The sequence below is a fragment of the Rhinoderma darwinii genome, chromosome 5 (assembly GCF_050947455.1).
Source record: "Rhinoderma darwinii isolate aRhiDar2 chromosome 5, aRhiDar2.hap1, whole genome shotgun sequence".
NCBI classification, from domain to species: domain Eukaryota; kingdom Metazoa; phylum Chordata; class Amphibia; order Anura; family Rhinodermatidae; genus Rhinoderma; species Rhinoderma darwinii.
Window position 1 is genome coordinate 63652472 of NC_134691.1, and position 16622 is coordinate 63669093.

The 16622-nt window shown below is 44.2% G+C and overlaps 1 protein-coding gene across 1 annotated transcript in view; it reads right to left on the minus strand.

Annotated features, from left to right (window-relative positions):
- Positions 1-16622, minus strand: part of LOC142652465 (uncharacterized) — an 85247-nt gene that overhangs the window by 4868 nt on the left and 63757 nt on the right. The window contains exon 3 of the mRNA XM_075828103.1: positions 1225-1384. Within this exon, the coding sequence (XP_075684218.1) occupies positions 1225-1384 (160 nt within the window). The remainder of the gene's footprint in view (positions 1-1224; positions 1385-16622) is intronic.

The following is a 16622-nucleotide window of genomic DNA, read 5'->3' on the forward strand; positions in this document are numbered from 1 at the left end:
GCGGCCCAACGAAACTTCTTTTAACAACTTTTCCGACACGACTTTTGCATGCAAGTAAGCCGATTTTAAATTCCTCCGCGTAACCGGAACCTCATAAGGAGGCGGAGGAATAACAAAACCAACCCGAAACCCTTCGTAAAGCAACTTAGCCGCCGCCCTATCCGGATACTCATTTAGATAAGGGGCCATCTTTTCCACCCTCACCGGCGACACCCCCTTGACCAGCCGCGGAGGGCTGGTTTCCTGACCTCTTTTTCCGCATACATTTTGCCGCCCCGTGTGAAGCCCCATTACACTCGGAACACACGTGCTTGAACTTGCACGTGGCCCCGAACTTACACTGGCCTTCATTAAATTGCCAGCAAAAACCCGCCTTTCCCCCGCCGCTTTGTCCAACCTGACTAGACTGGCCTCCCTGGCCGGCGCTCCCGGGAAAGGACTGCCTAACCGGAGCCGTAACCTGTAACCAGAGAGCAATATCCTTCTGGTCCCACCGAATCGCCGGCCGAACCGCTTTTCGCTGACGGAATTGCTCATCGTACCGCAGCCACGCCTGACCCCCATACGCCCTATGAGCCTCCCCAATGGCATCAAAATAACAAAACAACGCCGAACAATTTTCCGGCGCCTTTTCCCCTATCACACTAGCCAATATGGCGAACGCCTGCGACCAATTAACGAACGTTTGCGGGATAAGCCTATACCGCCGCCGTTCTTCCTCGTCCTTTTTACTCTCGTCCCGCTTGCTCTTATCCAAATTAAATTTAGCGAGCGGCAAGAGAGAAAAAATCTCCACATATTCGTCCTTCCAGATCCGCTCGCGCACCTCCTGCTTTAAATGCGCCCCCAACGGACCCTCGAAACAAACGTACACCTCCCCCCGAGCACGGTCATCAATATGCACCCGATCGCCATCCTTTTGTGCCTCGGTCTGTACCGACACCGCGACCGCCTCCCTAACCGCCAGCACGGGCCGCGCCTGTACCAATCCCACGTCCCTGGGGCCCTCCCACACTACCGCCGGGGACACTTCCGAAACTACCGGCGCCGCCGCCCTATCCAGGCGCCCGACCAGCTCCCTCAAGCAACCCACTAAATCTGCCAGACCCGCGCCATCGCGCCCACCCGCGCCACTACCGGCCACCGATGCGACGCTAGCAGCCCCCCCGCTGACACCCGACATAAAAATCTCTGGATACGACAATGATGGAGTTACACACTCACCGGGCCGCACAGGCGCTGTGTTCCCGTCAGCCGGACCATCCTGACCTCGACGATACACGTCCAGTTCACCTTCCTCCAGCTCCTCTCTCGCAGACGACTGGCCATCCCACCGACATCTTCGGATCGGAGATGATGAAGCGCTGACTGATGGGCCGGCAACCTGCCGCCCGACCGATGGAACCCAGACTTCCGACTGGACCTGTTGCCTCAACGTCGCTGCAGATCTAGGCGTCCGTCTCGCTGATCCTGAAGAGGCCTGCCCCCTGGCCGGAACATCACCAGGCGGGGCGGCCGTACCTCGTCTTCCAGATCTTCCATCCGATGGTGGAGGGGTGACAGGGAGCCCGGCCTGCGACTCCCTGCTCACCGCCGGACCCCGTCGCGGCTTGGGATTCCTGCCAGGACGCAGGGCCTGGGAAGGGGCGGTCCCCCCAGCTGCCTGGCCTGCAGCGTCCGAGATCGGGCTCCCTCTGCGACGCCGTGTCCGCGGGACTGTCTCAGGACTAAGGCGCTCTGGAGGTCGAGACCGCCGGGAGGGACGGGTCGACCCGGCCTGCGTCGCCGTCACCCCCGGCAACGCTCTCTGCCTGCTCCGGACAGGAGCAGTTGTTGCCGACTCCCCCCCCGCCGCCATGCTAGGAAGGGGGCCGGGGGAGGGGAGCCTGTCCCCTGCAACAGACCCCGAACGCCGGGCCTGACATGGCAACACGGCGTCCGGGATCCTCGCTAATGCAGCCACGGTCTCCTCCAGCCATCCGGGACCGTGGTGCACAGCAGCAGCTCGCAGCTGCTCTAACAAAAATGCCTCTGACATGCTGTACGAGCGCGGGCAACAGGGAGCTTGTCCTTACTGTGTTACTCCCTCCGCTGCTTCCGGCTCAATGCCAAAAACAGCGGGAAGAGCAGCAACGGCCCCCTGACTCCTCCCTGACCCCCTCCAACTCCCTCCAACTCTCCCTCACAAGTTAACCCTTTCCCTACCAGGGAGGTCATGGAGGCTTCCCTTCAGCCCTGCAGGCTCCGTCCAGCCCCTTCTGGATCTCTGCTGTTCTTTATACAACAGTTATACTTCAATATATGTCGTAAGAAGGTGATTGTATATTATAGTGTATGCAGACGGGTAATATTAAATTCTTGGACTCCAGTGCAGACCTCGGGTGCGACTGCTACCTCTGCACCCACTATAGCCAGGGCCGATCCTAGCTTTTCTGCTGTCTGAGGCAAAACTTGAAATTGCACCCCCCGGATCTTGATTGAGCCCTCTACATCACTAGCAGCCTCACAAAAAAGAAAGTAACTACAATACCGATTAGATGCAGAATAAACATTTACATTAAATGACTCACAGGTGACGTCTCCATTCGATTCAGACATCTATGATGACTTTTTCCGGCCATGGCCCAATCCTGCAGTTTTTTGCTCAGATGTCTTCAGCTTCTCACTTTTCAAACATTTCTGCACCTATAAACGAAGATAAAATTTCCATGGTGACACACACTACACCCCTAAATATAATAGCGCCATACACTGCACCTCTAATTCTAATAGCACCATACACTGTGTCCCTGATTATAATATCACCATACACTGTGTCCCCCCCCCCCCCCACACACACACACACAGTGCCCCCTGTAGATAGTGCCCCCTTTGGCCACCCTTGTAGATAGTGCTTCACATATAGCCCCCCATAGATAATGCTCCACGTACAGCCCCCACATACAGCCCCCCTGTCGATAATTCTTCACATACAGCCCCCTGTAGATAATGCTCCACATACAGCCCCCCTCCTGTAGGTAGTGCTCCACATATAGCCCCTGACACATTTAAGAGAAAAAAAATTCTGCTGGGGCTGAACGATGCAAGCGTCGCAATGATGTAATCGCGCCGCTTGCGTCGTTAAAAGGCGCTGAGTGGCAGGGCAAGTCATTCTGCCCAGGCAATCAGCGCCTTTAAACGTTGCATCACTGAAAGGTGTTAATTGGCAGGCTGCCTTTCCCTGTCAACCAGCGACGCAAGCGGCACGATGATGACATCACGCCGCTTACGTCATTGAAAGGCGCTGAATAGTGGGGCACGGAACGCCATTCAGCGCTTATGCATGTAATTGTATCTGCGTCCTATACGCAGGTACAATTTTAGTGCAGGAGGGGGTGGCGTTGGCTGGTTTCAGTGACGCGGCCGCCCCCTCAGAGAGGCAGCAGGCCGCCGCCTGACTATAGTTATGCAACTAAGTTGATGTATTTATAATGAATAGCTATATATTGAAAATTATGAATGTGAACATTGTGCAAAAAAATTCCACAATAAAAACGAAAACGTAATTTTTTTTTTAGGTTTATTAACCCCTTCCCGCACCTTGACGCAACTGTACGTCAATGTGTGCAGTAAGTTTGCGCACCTTGACGTGCAGTTCCATCTGTGCTTTGACAGTTAACCGCCGCACAGCGCTACACCGCAGCGGCAGTTAACTGTGCAGGGCGTCTGCCCTGCATTCCCCGTTGCCGATCAGCGGCCTATCGCCGCTGATTTCGGCAGTTAACCCCTTAATTGCGGCGTTCGATTTGAACGCCACAATTAAGGTGTTTAGCGCCGATTGGCAGCCCCCATGTGAAATCACGGGGGCTGGCGATCGTACCCATGGCAACCGGACGCCAGACAATGGCTTCCTGGTTGCCATGTACAGAAGCCTATGAGGACCACCCGGAGGGTGGTCGTTGTAGGCTTCCTGTCAGTGTGACTGTCACGTCACAATGACAGTTGGAATGCATTACACTACGTGTGTAGTGTAATGTATTCCAGCAGCGATCAAAGCTGCAAGTCTTATAAGTGTCCCCTAGTGGGACAAGTGAAAAAAGTAAAAAAAAAGAATAAAAATGTTTTAAAAAAAGTGTAAAAATAAAAGTTAGAAGTGACATAAACATGAACTGCTTTTTTTCCTATAATAAGTCTTTTATTATAGGAAAAAAAATGAACACGTAAAAAAAAAGTACACATATTTGGTATCACCGGATCCATAACGACCCCAACTATAAAACTATAATATTATTTTTCCTGCACAGTGAACACCGCAAAAAAAATAAATGAAAAACAAAGCGAGAATCACTATTTTTTGGTCACCACCCCTCACAAAATATACAATAAAAAGTGATCAAAAAGTCGCATGTACGCCAAAATTGTACCGATACAAACTACAACCCGTCCCGCAAAAAACAAGCCCTTACACAGCTTTTTTGACTGAAAAAACTGTGTAAGGGCTTGTTTTTTGCGGGACGGGTTGTAGTTTGTATCGGTACAATTTTGGCGTACATGCGACTTTTATGGCTCTCAGAATATGGTGACACAGAAAATAAATTATTTTCTAAATAAGTGATTTTATTGTGCAAACGCTGCAAAACATAAAAAAACCCTATATACATGTGGTATCGCCATAATCGAACCGACCCGCAAAATAAAATATAACGGTCATTTATAGCCCAGGGTGAACGCTGTAAAAAATAAATAAAAATCATTGTCAGAATTGCTGGTATTTGGTCACCTGGCTTGCCGAAAAATGGAATAAAAAGTGATCAACAAAATCGCATGTACCCCAAAATGGTACCAATGAAAATTACAGATTGTCCCGCAACAAATAAGCCCTTACACGGCTCCGGTGGTGAAAAAATAAAAAAAGTTCCAGCTCCCAGAATATGGCGATGCAAAATGTGCAGAGCGTTCCAAAAGCGGATAAGATCGGGCACCATTTATAATATAAGTGCAACACTGGCCACATATCTGCGGATTATTATTTATTTACCCCATTATTATACCCTCTTATTATGCCCCTGATGTACTTTGCCCAACCTACATTTGCCCCCACATTATAAACTGAAATACCAGCAAAACGCCAGAGCTTCTACCAAGAAAAATCTGCGCTCCAAAAGCCAAATGGCGTCCCTCCCTTCTGAGCCCTACAGCGTGCCCAAACAGCCGTTTACGTCCACCGATATGGCATCGCCATACCCGGGAGAACCCTGTTAATATTTTATTTTGTGTATTACAGCTGATACCCGGGACTAACGGACAGAAACAGCGATCGCGCTGTTACAGGAGCCTGTAAAAATGACAATATACTGCAATACATTAGTATTGCAGTGTATTCTACCAGTGATCTAATGATCGCTGGTTCAAGTCTACCAGGGGGACTAATAAAATATGTAAAAGCAAAAGTAAATAGTTATTATTAGTGGAAAAAATTAAATAAATATTTAAAGTCCAAAAATAAACCCTTTTCATATTTTTCTCTAAAGTAATGTAAAAAAATAAATAAAATACACAAAATTGGTATCGCTGCATCTGTAAAAGTCCAAGCTATTACAATATACCATTATTGAACTCGCACGGTGAACGCCGTGAAAATTAAAGAATTTTAAATGGCAAAATCGCAGTTTTTTGGTCACCTTCGCTCTACCAAAAAATTTAATATAAAGTGCTGAAAAAGTCTTATGTACCAAAAAATGGTACCAATAAAACTACAGCTCGTCCCGCAAAAAATAAGCCCCCACACCGCTCTATTGACGGAAAAATAAAGGTGTTGTGGCTCTCGGAAAGCGGGGAGGAAAAACTAAAAAGAAAAAGCAAAACATGGATCAGTCCGGAAAGGTTTAATTTATTTTCTAATGAAAAAACATTTATGAGCACATGTGGGGTATTGCCATACTCGGGAGAAATTGCTTTACAAATGTTGGGGTGCATTTTCTCCTTTATCCTTTGTGAAATTGAAAAAATTCAACATTTTAGTGGAAATAATGTTGATATTAATTTTCACGGCCTAATTCTAACAAATTCTGCAAAAGACGTGTGGGGCCTAAATGCTCACTATACCCCTAGATAGATTCCTTAAGTGGTGTAGTTTCCCAAATGGGGTTACTTTTGGGAGGTTTCCACTGTTTTAGTACTTCAGGGGCTTTGCAAATTCGACATGACACCCAAAAACTATTCCAGCTAAATTTGAGCTCCAAAAGCCAAATGGTGCCCCTTCCCTTCTAAGCGGTGTGGGTCCAAACAGCAGTTTATTACCACATATGGGGTATTTACGTAATCAGGAGAAATTGTTTTACAAATGTTGGGGTGATTTTTCTCCTTTATTCCTTGTAAAAATTAAACATTCTAATTTCGATTTTTACCTTTACAGACTAATTCCAATGACTTCAGCAAAACAACTGTGGGGTAAAAATGCTAACTTTACCCCTAGAAAAATTCCTTGAGGGGTGTAGTTTCCAAAATGGGGTCACTATTAGGGGCTTTCCACAGTTTTCATCCCTCCAGTGCATTGCAAACGTGACACGGCAGTGAAAACTATTCCAGCAAAATCAGAAATCCAAAATCCAAATGGTGCTCCTTCCCTTCTGAGGCCTGCTGTGGGTCCAAACAGCAGTTTATTACCACATATGGGGTATTGCTATAATCGTAAGAAATTGCTTTACATATGTTGGGGTGTTTTTTTCTACTTTATTCCTTGTAAATATTTAAAATGTTTATGTTTATGTTTTTCCACAAAAAAAGTAGATTTTCATCTTCACATACTAATTCAAATAAATGTAGCAAAAAAACTGTGGGTTCAAAATGTTAACTATACCCATAGATAAATTCCTTGAGGGGTATAGTTTCCAAAATGGGGTCACTTTTGTGGGGTCTTTACTGTTTTGGTACCACAAGACCTATTCAAACCTGACATGGTACCTAAAATAGATTCTAAAAAAAGGAGGCCCCAAAATCCACTAGTTGCTCCTTTGCTTCTGAGGCCGGTGTTTCAGTCCATTACCGCACTAGGACCACATGTGGGATATTTCTAAAAACTGCAGAATCTGGGCAATAAATATTGAGTTGCGTTTCTCTGGTAAAACCTTCTGTGGTACAGAAAAAATTTATTACAATTTAATTTTCGAAAAAAAAAATGAAATTTGTAAATTTCACCTCTACTTTGCGGCACTTTCTGAATGCTGTTTTGAATACTTTGAGGGTGCAGTTTTAAAAATGGGGTGATTTATGGGGACTTTCTAATATATAAGGCCCTCAAAGCCACTTCAGAACTGAACTGATCCCTGAAAAAAATAGGCTTTTGAAATTTTCTTGAAAATATGAGAAATTGCTACTAAAGTTCTAAGCCCTGTAACGTCCTAGAAAAATAAAAGAATGTTCAAAAAACGATGCAAACATAAAGTAGACATATGGGAAATATAAAATAGTAAGTATTTTGTGTGGTATTACTATCTGTTTTACAAGTAGATGCATTTAAATTTAGAAAAATGCTAATTTTTGCTAATTTTCTCTAAATCTTGGTGTTTTTTACAAATAAATATTGAATTTATCGAACAAATTTTTCCCTAACATAAAGTACAATATGTCACGAGAAAACAATCTCAAAATCACTTGGATAGGCAAAAGCATTCCGGAGTTATTACCACATAAAGTGACACATGTCCGATTTGAAAAATCGGCTTCGTCCTGAAGGCCAAAACAGGCTCAGTCCTGAAGGGGTTAACCAGCTTGAAGTGGGACTACTGAATACAAATCATGGTGTCTATCCTGTCTATATGATTATATTCCCTATAGGGTACTACTTCGGTATGTAATACTGAAGCTCGTATTATCTACTTACGTCATTCAAACTATTATCTTACAATGTTTCACGTATTAGACGGTGTAGCTGAAATCCACACCATCAGTAATTTCACTCTTACAACAGAAATAGGCTTCTGTAACATTAAAATCATATCTCATAGCCCCCCATTGACATGTTTCGCTGTGATACAGCGTCCCAGGTGATTTAGGGGCAACGGCATTGGTACTGTTAATCTATGGTTCTAATAAAACCTACCAGTCGTCAGAAGAGGGATTACCTAGAGATCGCTCAATTGTGTCTCTCGCTTCCTCTTATCACGAGAGTGACATTAAAGAGAACAGATAGAGGCTGAGTTTGCCTTCCAATAAAATGGTGTGGTAAGTACTACTCACCGGTATGCATCTATTATATGTCACGATATTCAGCGTCTTTTGACCCTATTGCGCATGTCTCAAGATTTAGTAAATTTGTTTTACTTTGAAGTATAGTGTGCATGGTTTCATACTTAGGCTTTAGGTGTCAACCGACTGTTATTGCATATGCCTAAAGACATTGGTGACAGATTTATTAAGACTGGCGTTTCACACGCCAGTCTTAATAACCAATTCACTGGAGTAAGATGCAACACATTTCTTTTAAGAGGTGAATGCCTCTTAATAAATGTGCTGCATCCCTCTGATGGCCATGCGCCACAATTGCCACTGGTCGTGTGCCACAATTATGGTGAAACAACCGCACCCCTTCCACTCCCATCACATAAAAAAATACTCACCTCACCGCTCCTCTTCTTGCCACAGGGTTCCCGCCGGCTCCCTCCTCATGCTGCGGCACATTCAGCACTCATCGTCATCAGTGCTGTATGTGACACAGCACTGATGATGTTGAGTGCTGCATCGCATAGAACCTTGAATGAGCTGTGGCATGAAGAGGGAGCTGGAGGGGACCTGGTGGGAAGAAGAGTAGCAGAGAGGTGAGGTAAGTATAAATATGTTTTTTTTAATGTATACAATAGGGAAGGGGAAGGGGGAGAGGATTAGTCACATCATGCGGGGGGCAAGGTATGAGGCCCAGCATGGGCCACTACCTTGCTACGCCCCACAGACTGAAATCTATTTCTACTATAATTTATGCCAGTTTTCTGTATAATAATTTTGTTAGGCCACAGTGGCCCTGTCCCATTATGTGAAGCCATGTCCCTTTCCGCAAAAGTGGCGATGGTGGCATAAAAAAGCCAAAAGTCACAATATGCATCACAATTTGCGACTTTTTAAAAACTGCACCCCCCTATTCAAAACACTTTTTAGAAAGTTTTGTAAACCTTTAGGTGTTTCACAGGAATTACAGCAAAGTGGAGGGGAAATTTACAAATTTCTTTTTTTTTTTTTTAGAAAATTATTTGTAATCCATTTTTCTGTAACACGGAAGGTTTTACCAGAGAAACGCAACTCAATATTTATTGCACAGGTTCTGCAGTTTTTAGAAATATCCCACATGTGGCCCTAGTGTGCTACATGACTGAAATACCGACCTCAGAATTAAAGGAGCACCTAGAGGATTTTGGGACTTCCTTTTTATTAGAATATATTTTAGGCACCATTTCAGGTTTGAAGAGGTCTTGTGGGGCCAAAACAGTGGAAACACCCCCAAAAAGAGACCATTTTGAAAACTATACCTGTAAGGAATTTATCTAGGGGTATAGTGAGAAATTTTACCCCACGGGTTTTTTTACTAACTATATTGAAATTAGGCCGTGAAAATCAAAATTTAAATTTTTTCTCATAAAATGTCGTTTTTGCTCAGATTTTTTCATTTCAATAAGGAGTAAACGAGAAAAAGCACTCCAACATTTGTAAAGAAATTTCTCCCGATTATGGCAATACCCCATATGTTCTCATTAACTGCTCGTTGGACACACGGCAGGGCACATAAAGGAAGGAGCACCATTTGGCTTTTGGAGCTCAGATTTTGGTGTAATGGTTTTTGGGTGCCATGTCGCATTTGCAAAGCCCCTGAGGGACCAAAACAGTGGAAACACTCGAAAAGTAACTCCATTTGGAAAACGACACCACTTAAGGAATTTATCTATGGGTATTGTGAGCATTTTCACCCCACAGGTGTTTTGCTGAATTCATTTAAATTAGGCAGTGAAAATGAAAAAATAAATGTTTTTTCCAATAAAATGTAGAATTTTTTTTAATTCCACAAGGAAAAATGTAAAGCCATTTCTCCAGAGTATTGCAATACCCCATATGTGGTCATAAACAGCTGTTTGGGCACATGGCAGGACGCAGAAAGGAAGGAGCACCATTTGGCATTTGGAGCTCAGATTGTACTGCATTGTAGTTTGAACGCCATGCCATATTTACAAAGCCCCTGAGTTACCAGAGTACAGTGGAAACCCCCGAGGAGTGACTTCATTTTGAAAACTGCACCCCTTAAGGCATGTATAATTTCCCTTGACATATGACAGGGCTCAAAAGTGAAAGAGCACCATGCGCATTTGAGTCCTATTTTGGTGATTTTCACAGCATTGGCCCACAATTGCAGGGCTCCGAGGTCAAATAGTGAAACAAACCCCCGAGAAGTGATGCTATTTTGAAAACTACATCCCTCAAGGCATTTTTTAAAGGGGTGTAGTGAGCATTTTGACATCACAGGTGACCTGCAGATTTTTTTTACTGTTTGTAAATGGGATTTGTTAAACTTAAATTATACTTTATTGCAAAATTTAGGTGCAGATTCCGTGTGTCTCCGGTCTAAAGGGGGCGGTGCATGACACAGGGATTTCCTCTTTTTTTGTTCTTTAAAAGGGTTTTCCTATTTTGGACATTTATGGCATATCCACAAGGTAGAACAGGGTTTAGGGGGCCCCATTCTAGAGACAGGAGTGGGTCCCAGAGCTAGGACCCGCATCTATCGGACATTTATGGTATATCCTGTGGATATGCCATAAATGTCCAAGATGGGAAAACCCTTAAGTCATGCACCGCACCCACAGGTCCTGCAATATGTATAACACAGTTATGTCTGTAGTTTTCCTTTAACAATTATCACTACCTGTATGTAATCATCTTTCTGACTAAACGCTACACCAATGCCTTTATCCTGTGCCAGCAACTGCTCTCTATTGATTCTTCTGGATCTCTCTGTAGACTTTTTTGCTAAATTTATTTGAATTAGTAAAACTTAGAAATTTTTAATTTTTACAAGGAATAAAGTAGAAAAAACACCCCAACATATGTAAAGCAATTTCTTCTGATTATAGCAATACCCCATATGTGGTAATAAACTGCTGTTTGGACCCACAGCAAAGCTCAGAAGAGAAGGAGCACCATTTGGATTTTGGATTTCTGATTTTGCTGGAATAGTTTTCAGTGCCGTGTCGCGTTTGCAATGCACTGGAGGGATAAAAACAGTGGAAACCCCCCAAAAGTGACACCATTTTAGAAACTACACCCTCAAGGTATTTTTCATGGGGTAAAGTTAGCATTTTGATCCACAGTTGTTTTGCTGAATTCATTGAAATTAGTCTGTAAATGTAAAACTCTACTTTTTTTTCTGTAAAAACGTAGACATTTTTAAATTTTACAAGGAATAAAGGAGAAAAAGCACCCTAACATTTGTAAAACAATTTCTCATGATTACGTAAATACGCCATATGTGGTAATAAAGTGTAGCACTTTTTATTAAATTTTTTGGTGGAGCCAAGGTGACCAAGAAACAGCGATTTTGCAGTTTAAAATTCTTTAATTTTCACGGCGTTCACCGTGCGAGTTCAATAATGGTATATTGTAATGGCTTGGACTTTTACAGATGCAGCGATACCAATTTTGTGTATTTTATTTATTTTTTTACATTACTTTAGAGAAAAAATATGAAAAGGGTTTATTTTTGGACTTTAAATATTTATTTAATTTTTTCCACTAATAATAACTATTTACTTTTGCTTTTACATATTTTATTAGTCCCCCTGGTAGACTTGAACCAGCGATCATTAGATCACTGGTAGAATACACTGCAATACTAATGTATTGCAGTATATTGTCATTTTTACAGGCTCCTGTAACAGCGCGATCGCTGTTTCTGTCCGTTAGTCCGGGTATCAGCTGTAATACAAAGCTGACACCCGCAGTGTACGATGCGGGCTCAGCGTGTGAGACGCTCCATATATCACCCCCCACACCACGACATGCTATTAAGTCATGGTGCTCGAAGGGTTTAATGCGCAGCGGATGGTGCAGAGTGAAAATTAAAATTTTCCATGGATGTGCCATTTTAGTGCACTATATGTTGTGCCCAGTTTGTGCCAATGAAGACAAATACCTCATAAAATATGAACCGGGTTCTCCCGGGTATGTTGATGCCAGATCTGTGGACGTAAACTGTTGTTTGGGCACGCTGTAGGGCTCAGAAGGGTGGGAGCGGCATTTGGCTTTACGGAGTGCAGTATTTCAGTTTATAATGTGAGGGCATATGTAGCTGGGCAGGGTACATCAGGGGCATAATAAGAGGGTATAATACTGGGGTAAATAAATAATAATCCGCAGATGTGTGGCCAGTGTCGCACTTATAAATGGCGCCCGATCTTATCCGCTTTTGGAACACTGCACATTTTGCATCGCCATATTCTGGGAGCCGGAACTTTTTTATTTTTTCATCACCGGAGCCGTGTGAGGGTTTATTCTTTGCGGGACAATTTGTAGTTTTCATTGGTACCATTTTGGGGTACATACAATTTTTTTGATCACTTTTTATTCCATTTTTCGGCAAGCAAGGTGACCAAAAACCATCAATTCTGACAATGATTTTTATTTATTTATTACAGCGTTCACCCTGGGCTATAAATGACCATTATATTTTATTCTGTGGGTCGATACGATTACCACGATACCATATGTATATCGTTATTTTTACATTTTGTAGTGTTTGCGCAATAAAATAACTTATTTATAAAATAAATAATTTTTTGTGTCACCATATTCTGAGAGCCATAACTTTTTATTTTTCAGTCAAAAAAGCTGTGTAAGGGCTTATTTTTTGCGGGACCGGTTGTAGTTTGTATTGGTACTATTTTGGTGTACATGCGACTTTTTGATCACTTTTTATTGTATATTTTGGGAGGGGTGGTGACCAAAAAATAGTGATTCTGGCATTGTTTTTAGTTTATTTTATTTGCGGTGTTCACCTTGCGGGAAAAATAATATTATAGTATTATAGTTTGGGTCGTTATGAACGCGGTGATACAAATATGTGTACTTTTTTTTAGCGTGTTAATTTTTTCCTATAATAAAACTTATTATAGGAAAAAAAGCAGTTCTTGTTTATGACACTTATAACTTTTATTTTTACACTTCTTTTTAAAGCATTTTTATTCTTTTTTTTAAACTTTTTTTACTTGTCCCACTAGGGGACACTTAGACTTGCAGCTCTGATCGCTGCTGGAACACATTACGCTACCCACGTAGTATAATGCATTCCATCTGTCATTGTGACGTGACAGTGAACGCTGCGTTTTTTGCGTGCGCAAAACGCACACGCTCGTGTAAATCCGCCCTAACTCATTACTAATCGGTCTTCCCCTCACTAAATCCTCCCCTCTCCAATTTATCGCCGCAGCCAAGCTCATCTTTTTGACCAACCGCTACACCAATGCCTCTATCCTGTGCCAGTCACTTTACTGGTTGCCCATTCACTTTAGAACTCAATGTAAACATTACTCTCACCCGCAAAGTTCTTCACAGTGGTGCACCTTCTTACATCCCCTCCCTTATCTCTCGCTACCACCCTACCACTGGCGTAGCTATAGGGGTCGCAGCGGTCGCAATTGCGACCGGGCCCCGAAGCCAGGGGGGCCCACGGCCCCCCGCACCACATCAATAAAAAGTTACTATAGTAACTCGGGCCGCGGGCCCCTGTTACTATAGTAACATACTTTACTTACCTTCCTGGTTCCGGATCGCAGCGGAGGTCCTGACGTCAAGCGCTGTGCGCAGCGCATGACGTCACAGCGCTATGCCGCCGCGCACAGCATCGAGACTACAGAACTCCTGCCGCGGCCGAAGAGGAAGGTAAGGTTAGCCCTGACTGGCGGGGTCCGACTCCCGGGACCCGCCAATCAGCTGTTTTGAAGGGGCCGCAGCACTCGTACGAGAGCTGCTCCCCTTCATTCCTGTCACTTCATTCAGGTCACACTGTGAATCGGTGTCGGCGATTCACAGTGTGGGCGAGTAGTGAAATGAAGGGGAAGCAGCTCTCGTACGAGTGCTGCGGCCCCTTCAAAACAGCTGATTTGCGGGTCCCGGGAGACACATCAGCTATTGATGGCCTATCCTGTGGATAGGCCATCAATGTTTAGGGACTGCACAACCCCTAAGCCTACGATGTAGCAGGCTTAGGGGGCCCATGAGACAGGATCACAGATTGTGTGATCCTGTCTGCTGGGCCCTGTATCTAAGCCAATCACATGGTAGGCTTAGATACATGGCCCATGCGTGATCCTGTCTGCTGGTCCCTGTATCTAAGCCTACCACACTGTAGGTTTAGATACAGGGTCCCAGCACACAGTAATCTTATACTGTATAAGATTACTGTCTGCTGGACCCTGTATCTAAGCCTACGTTGTGGTAGGCTTAGATACAGGGTCCCACAGACAGTATCACACATGGGCCCTGTATCTAAGCCTTAGGGTATGTGCACAGACACTAATTACGTCCGTAATTGACGGACGTATTTCGGCCGCAAGTACCGGACCGAACACAGTGCAGGGAGCCGGGCTCCTAGCATTATAGTTATGTACGATGCTAGGAGTCCCTGCCTCGCTGCCGGACAACTGTCCCGTAGTGTAATCATGTTTTCATAAGTACGACGCTAGGAGCCCGGCTCCCTGCACTGTGTTCGGTCCGGTACTTGCGGCCGAAATACGTCCGTCAATTACGGACGTAATTAGTGTGTGTGCACATACCCTAACACACGTGTTACTAATCATTTTTTGTGTGTTTTCTTACAGGTTCGGTCGTTGGACTACGGCAGATTCCAGGACTACTTCGATGACAGTTTTTTTTTTATTAATAAAATGGTTAATGAGGGTTGTGTGTTTTTTTTTTTATTTCAATAAAATATTTTTTCTATGTCTTTGTGTTTTTTTTTAAACTATATTACTACCGCCTTAGTAATGGCCGCCGGCTGATTGACAGCATCCATTGCTAAGGCGGAGCTTAGTGTTAGCGGATGCAGAGGCTAACACTAACCCCCTTTATTACCCCGGTACCCACCGCCACCAGGGGTGCTGGGAAGAGCCGGGTACGATCCAGTACCTGACCATCTGTAGTGATGGTCGGCCACTGGGGTGGCCGCAGGCTGGTATTATCAGGAGGGGAAAGGCCAAAAACAGTGGCCCTTCCCATCCTGGTAATGCTGCCTGCTGCTGCTTTATTGTATCTGGCTGGTTATGAAAATGGGGGGGACCCCATGTCATTTAAAAAAAAAAAAAAAAAAAAAAATAATTGGAAAGAACGATGTCGGGTCCCCCCCATTTTTCATAACCAGCCAGATACAACACAGCAGCAGCAGGCAGCATTACAAGGGTGGGTAGGGCCACTATTTTTGGCCTTCCCCAGCCTAATACTACCAGCCTGCGGCCACCCCGGTGCCTGCCCGTCACTACAGATGGTCGGGTACTGGTTCGTACCCGGCTCTTCCCAGTACCCCTGGTGGCGGTGGGTACCGGGGTAATAATGGGGGTTAGTGTAGCCTCTGCACCGGCTAACATTAAGCCTCGCCTTAGTAATGGAGATTGTCAATCAGCCAGCGGCCATTACTAAGGCGGTGATAATAAAGTTTAAAAAGATACAAGCACATAGAAAAAATATTTTATTGAAATAAAAAAACACAACCCTCATTAACCATTTTACTGAGAATAAAAAAAACGCCGTCATTGAAGTCCAACAACCGAACCTGTAAAAAAAACACAAACACACAAAAATAATTAGTAACACATAAAGAAGCAAAATTATTATTCTTACCTATCCTGGGTCCAGCGCTGGAGCCGCAATGTCAGCGAGCTGGGCCCTGTATCTAATCCTATCATGTGTGATACAGTCTGCTGAGCTGTGTATCTAATCCAATCATGTATGATACTGTCTGCTGGGCCCTATATCTAATCCGATCATGTGTGATACTGTCTGCTGAGCCACTGTATCTAATCCTATCATGTGTGATACTGTCTGCTGAGCCACTGTATCTAATCCTATCATGTGTGGTACTGTCTGCTGAGCCACTGTATCTAATCCTATCATGTGTGATACTGTCTGCTGAGCCACTGTATCTAATCCTATCATGTGTGGTACTGTCTGCTGAGCCACTGTATCTAATCCTATCATGTGTGGTACTGTCTGCTGAGCCACTGTATCTAATCCTATCATGTGTGATACTGTCTGCTGGGCCACTGTATCTAATCCTATCATGTGTGATACTGTCTGCTGAGCTGTTTATCTAATCCTATCATGTGTGATACTGCCTTCTGAGCCACTGTATCTAATCCTATCATGTGTGATACTGTCTGCTCAGCCACTGTATCTAATCCTATCCATAGTTTATAGGGTCGTAGTGCTATAGATATGCTATGCTGTCTCATATACACACTTTTTTTGGGGGCGGACACACATGTATTGGGGCTATTTCCCTGTCATTTTAAGCCCTGAGGGTATGTTCACACGGCAGTGTCCGTTACGGCTGAAATTACTGTGCTGTTTTCAGGAGAAAACAGCACCGTAATTTCAGCCGTAATGGCATGTGCAGG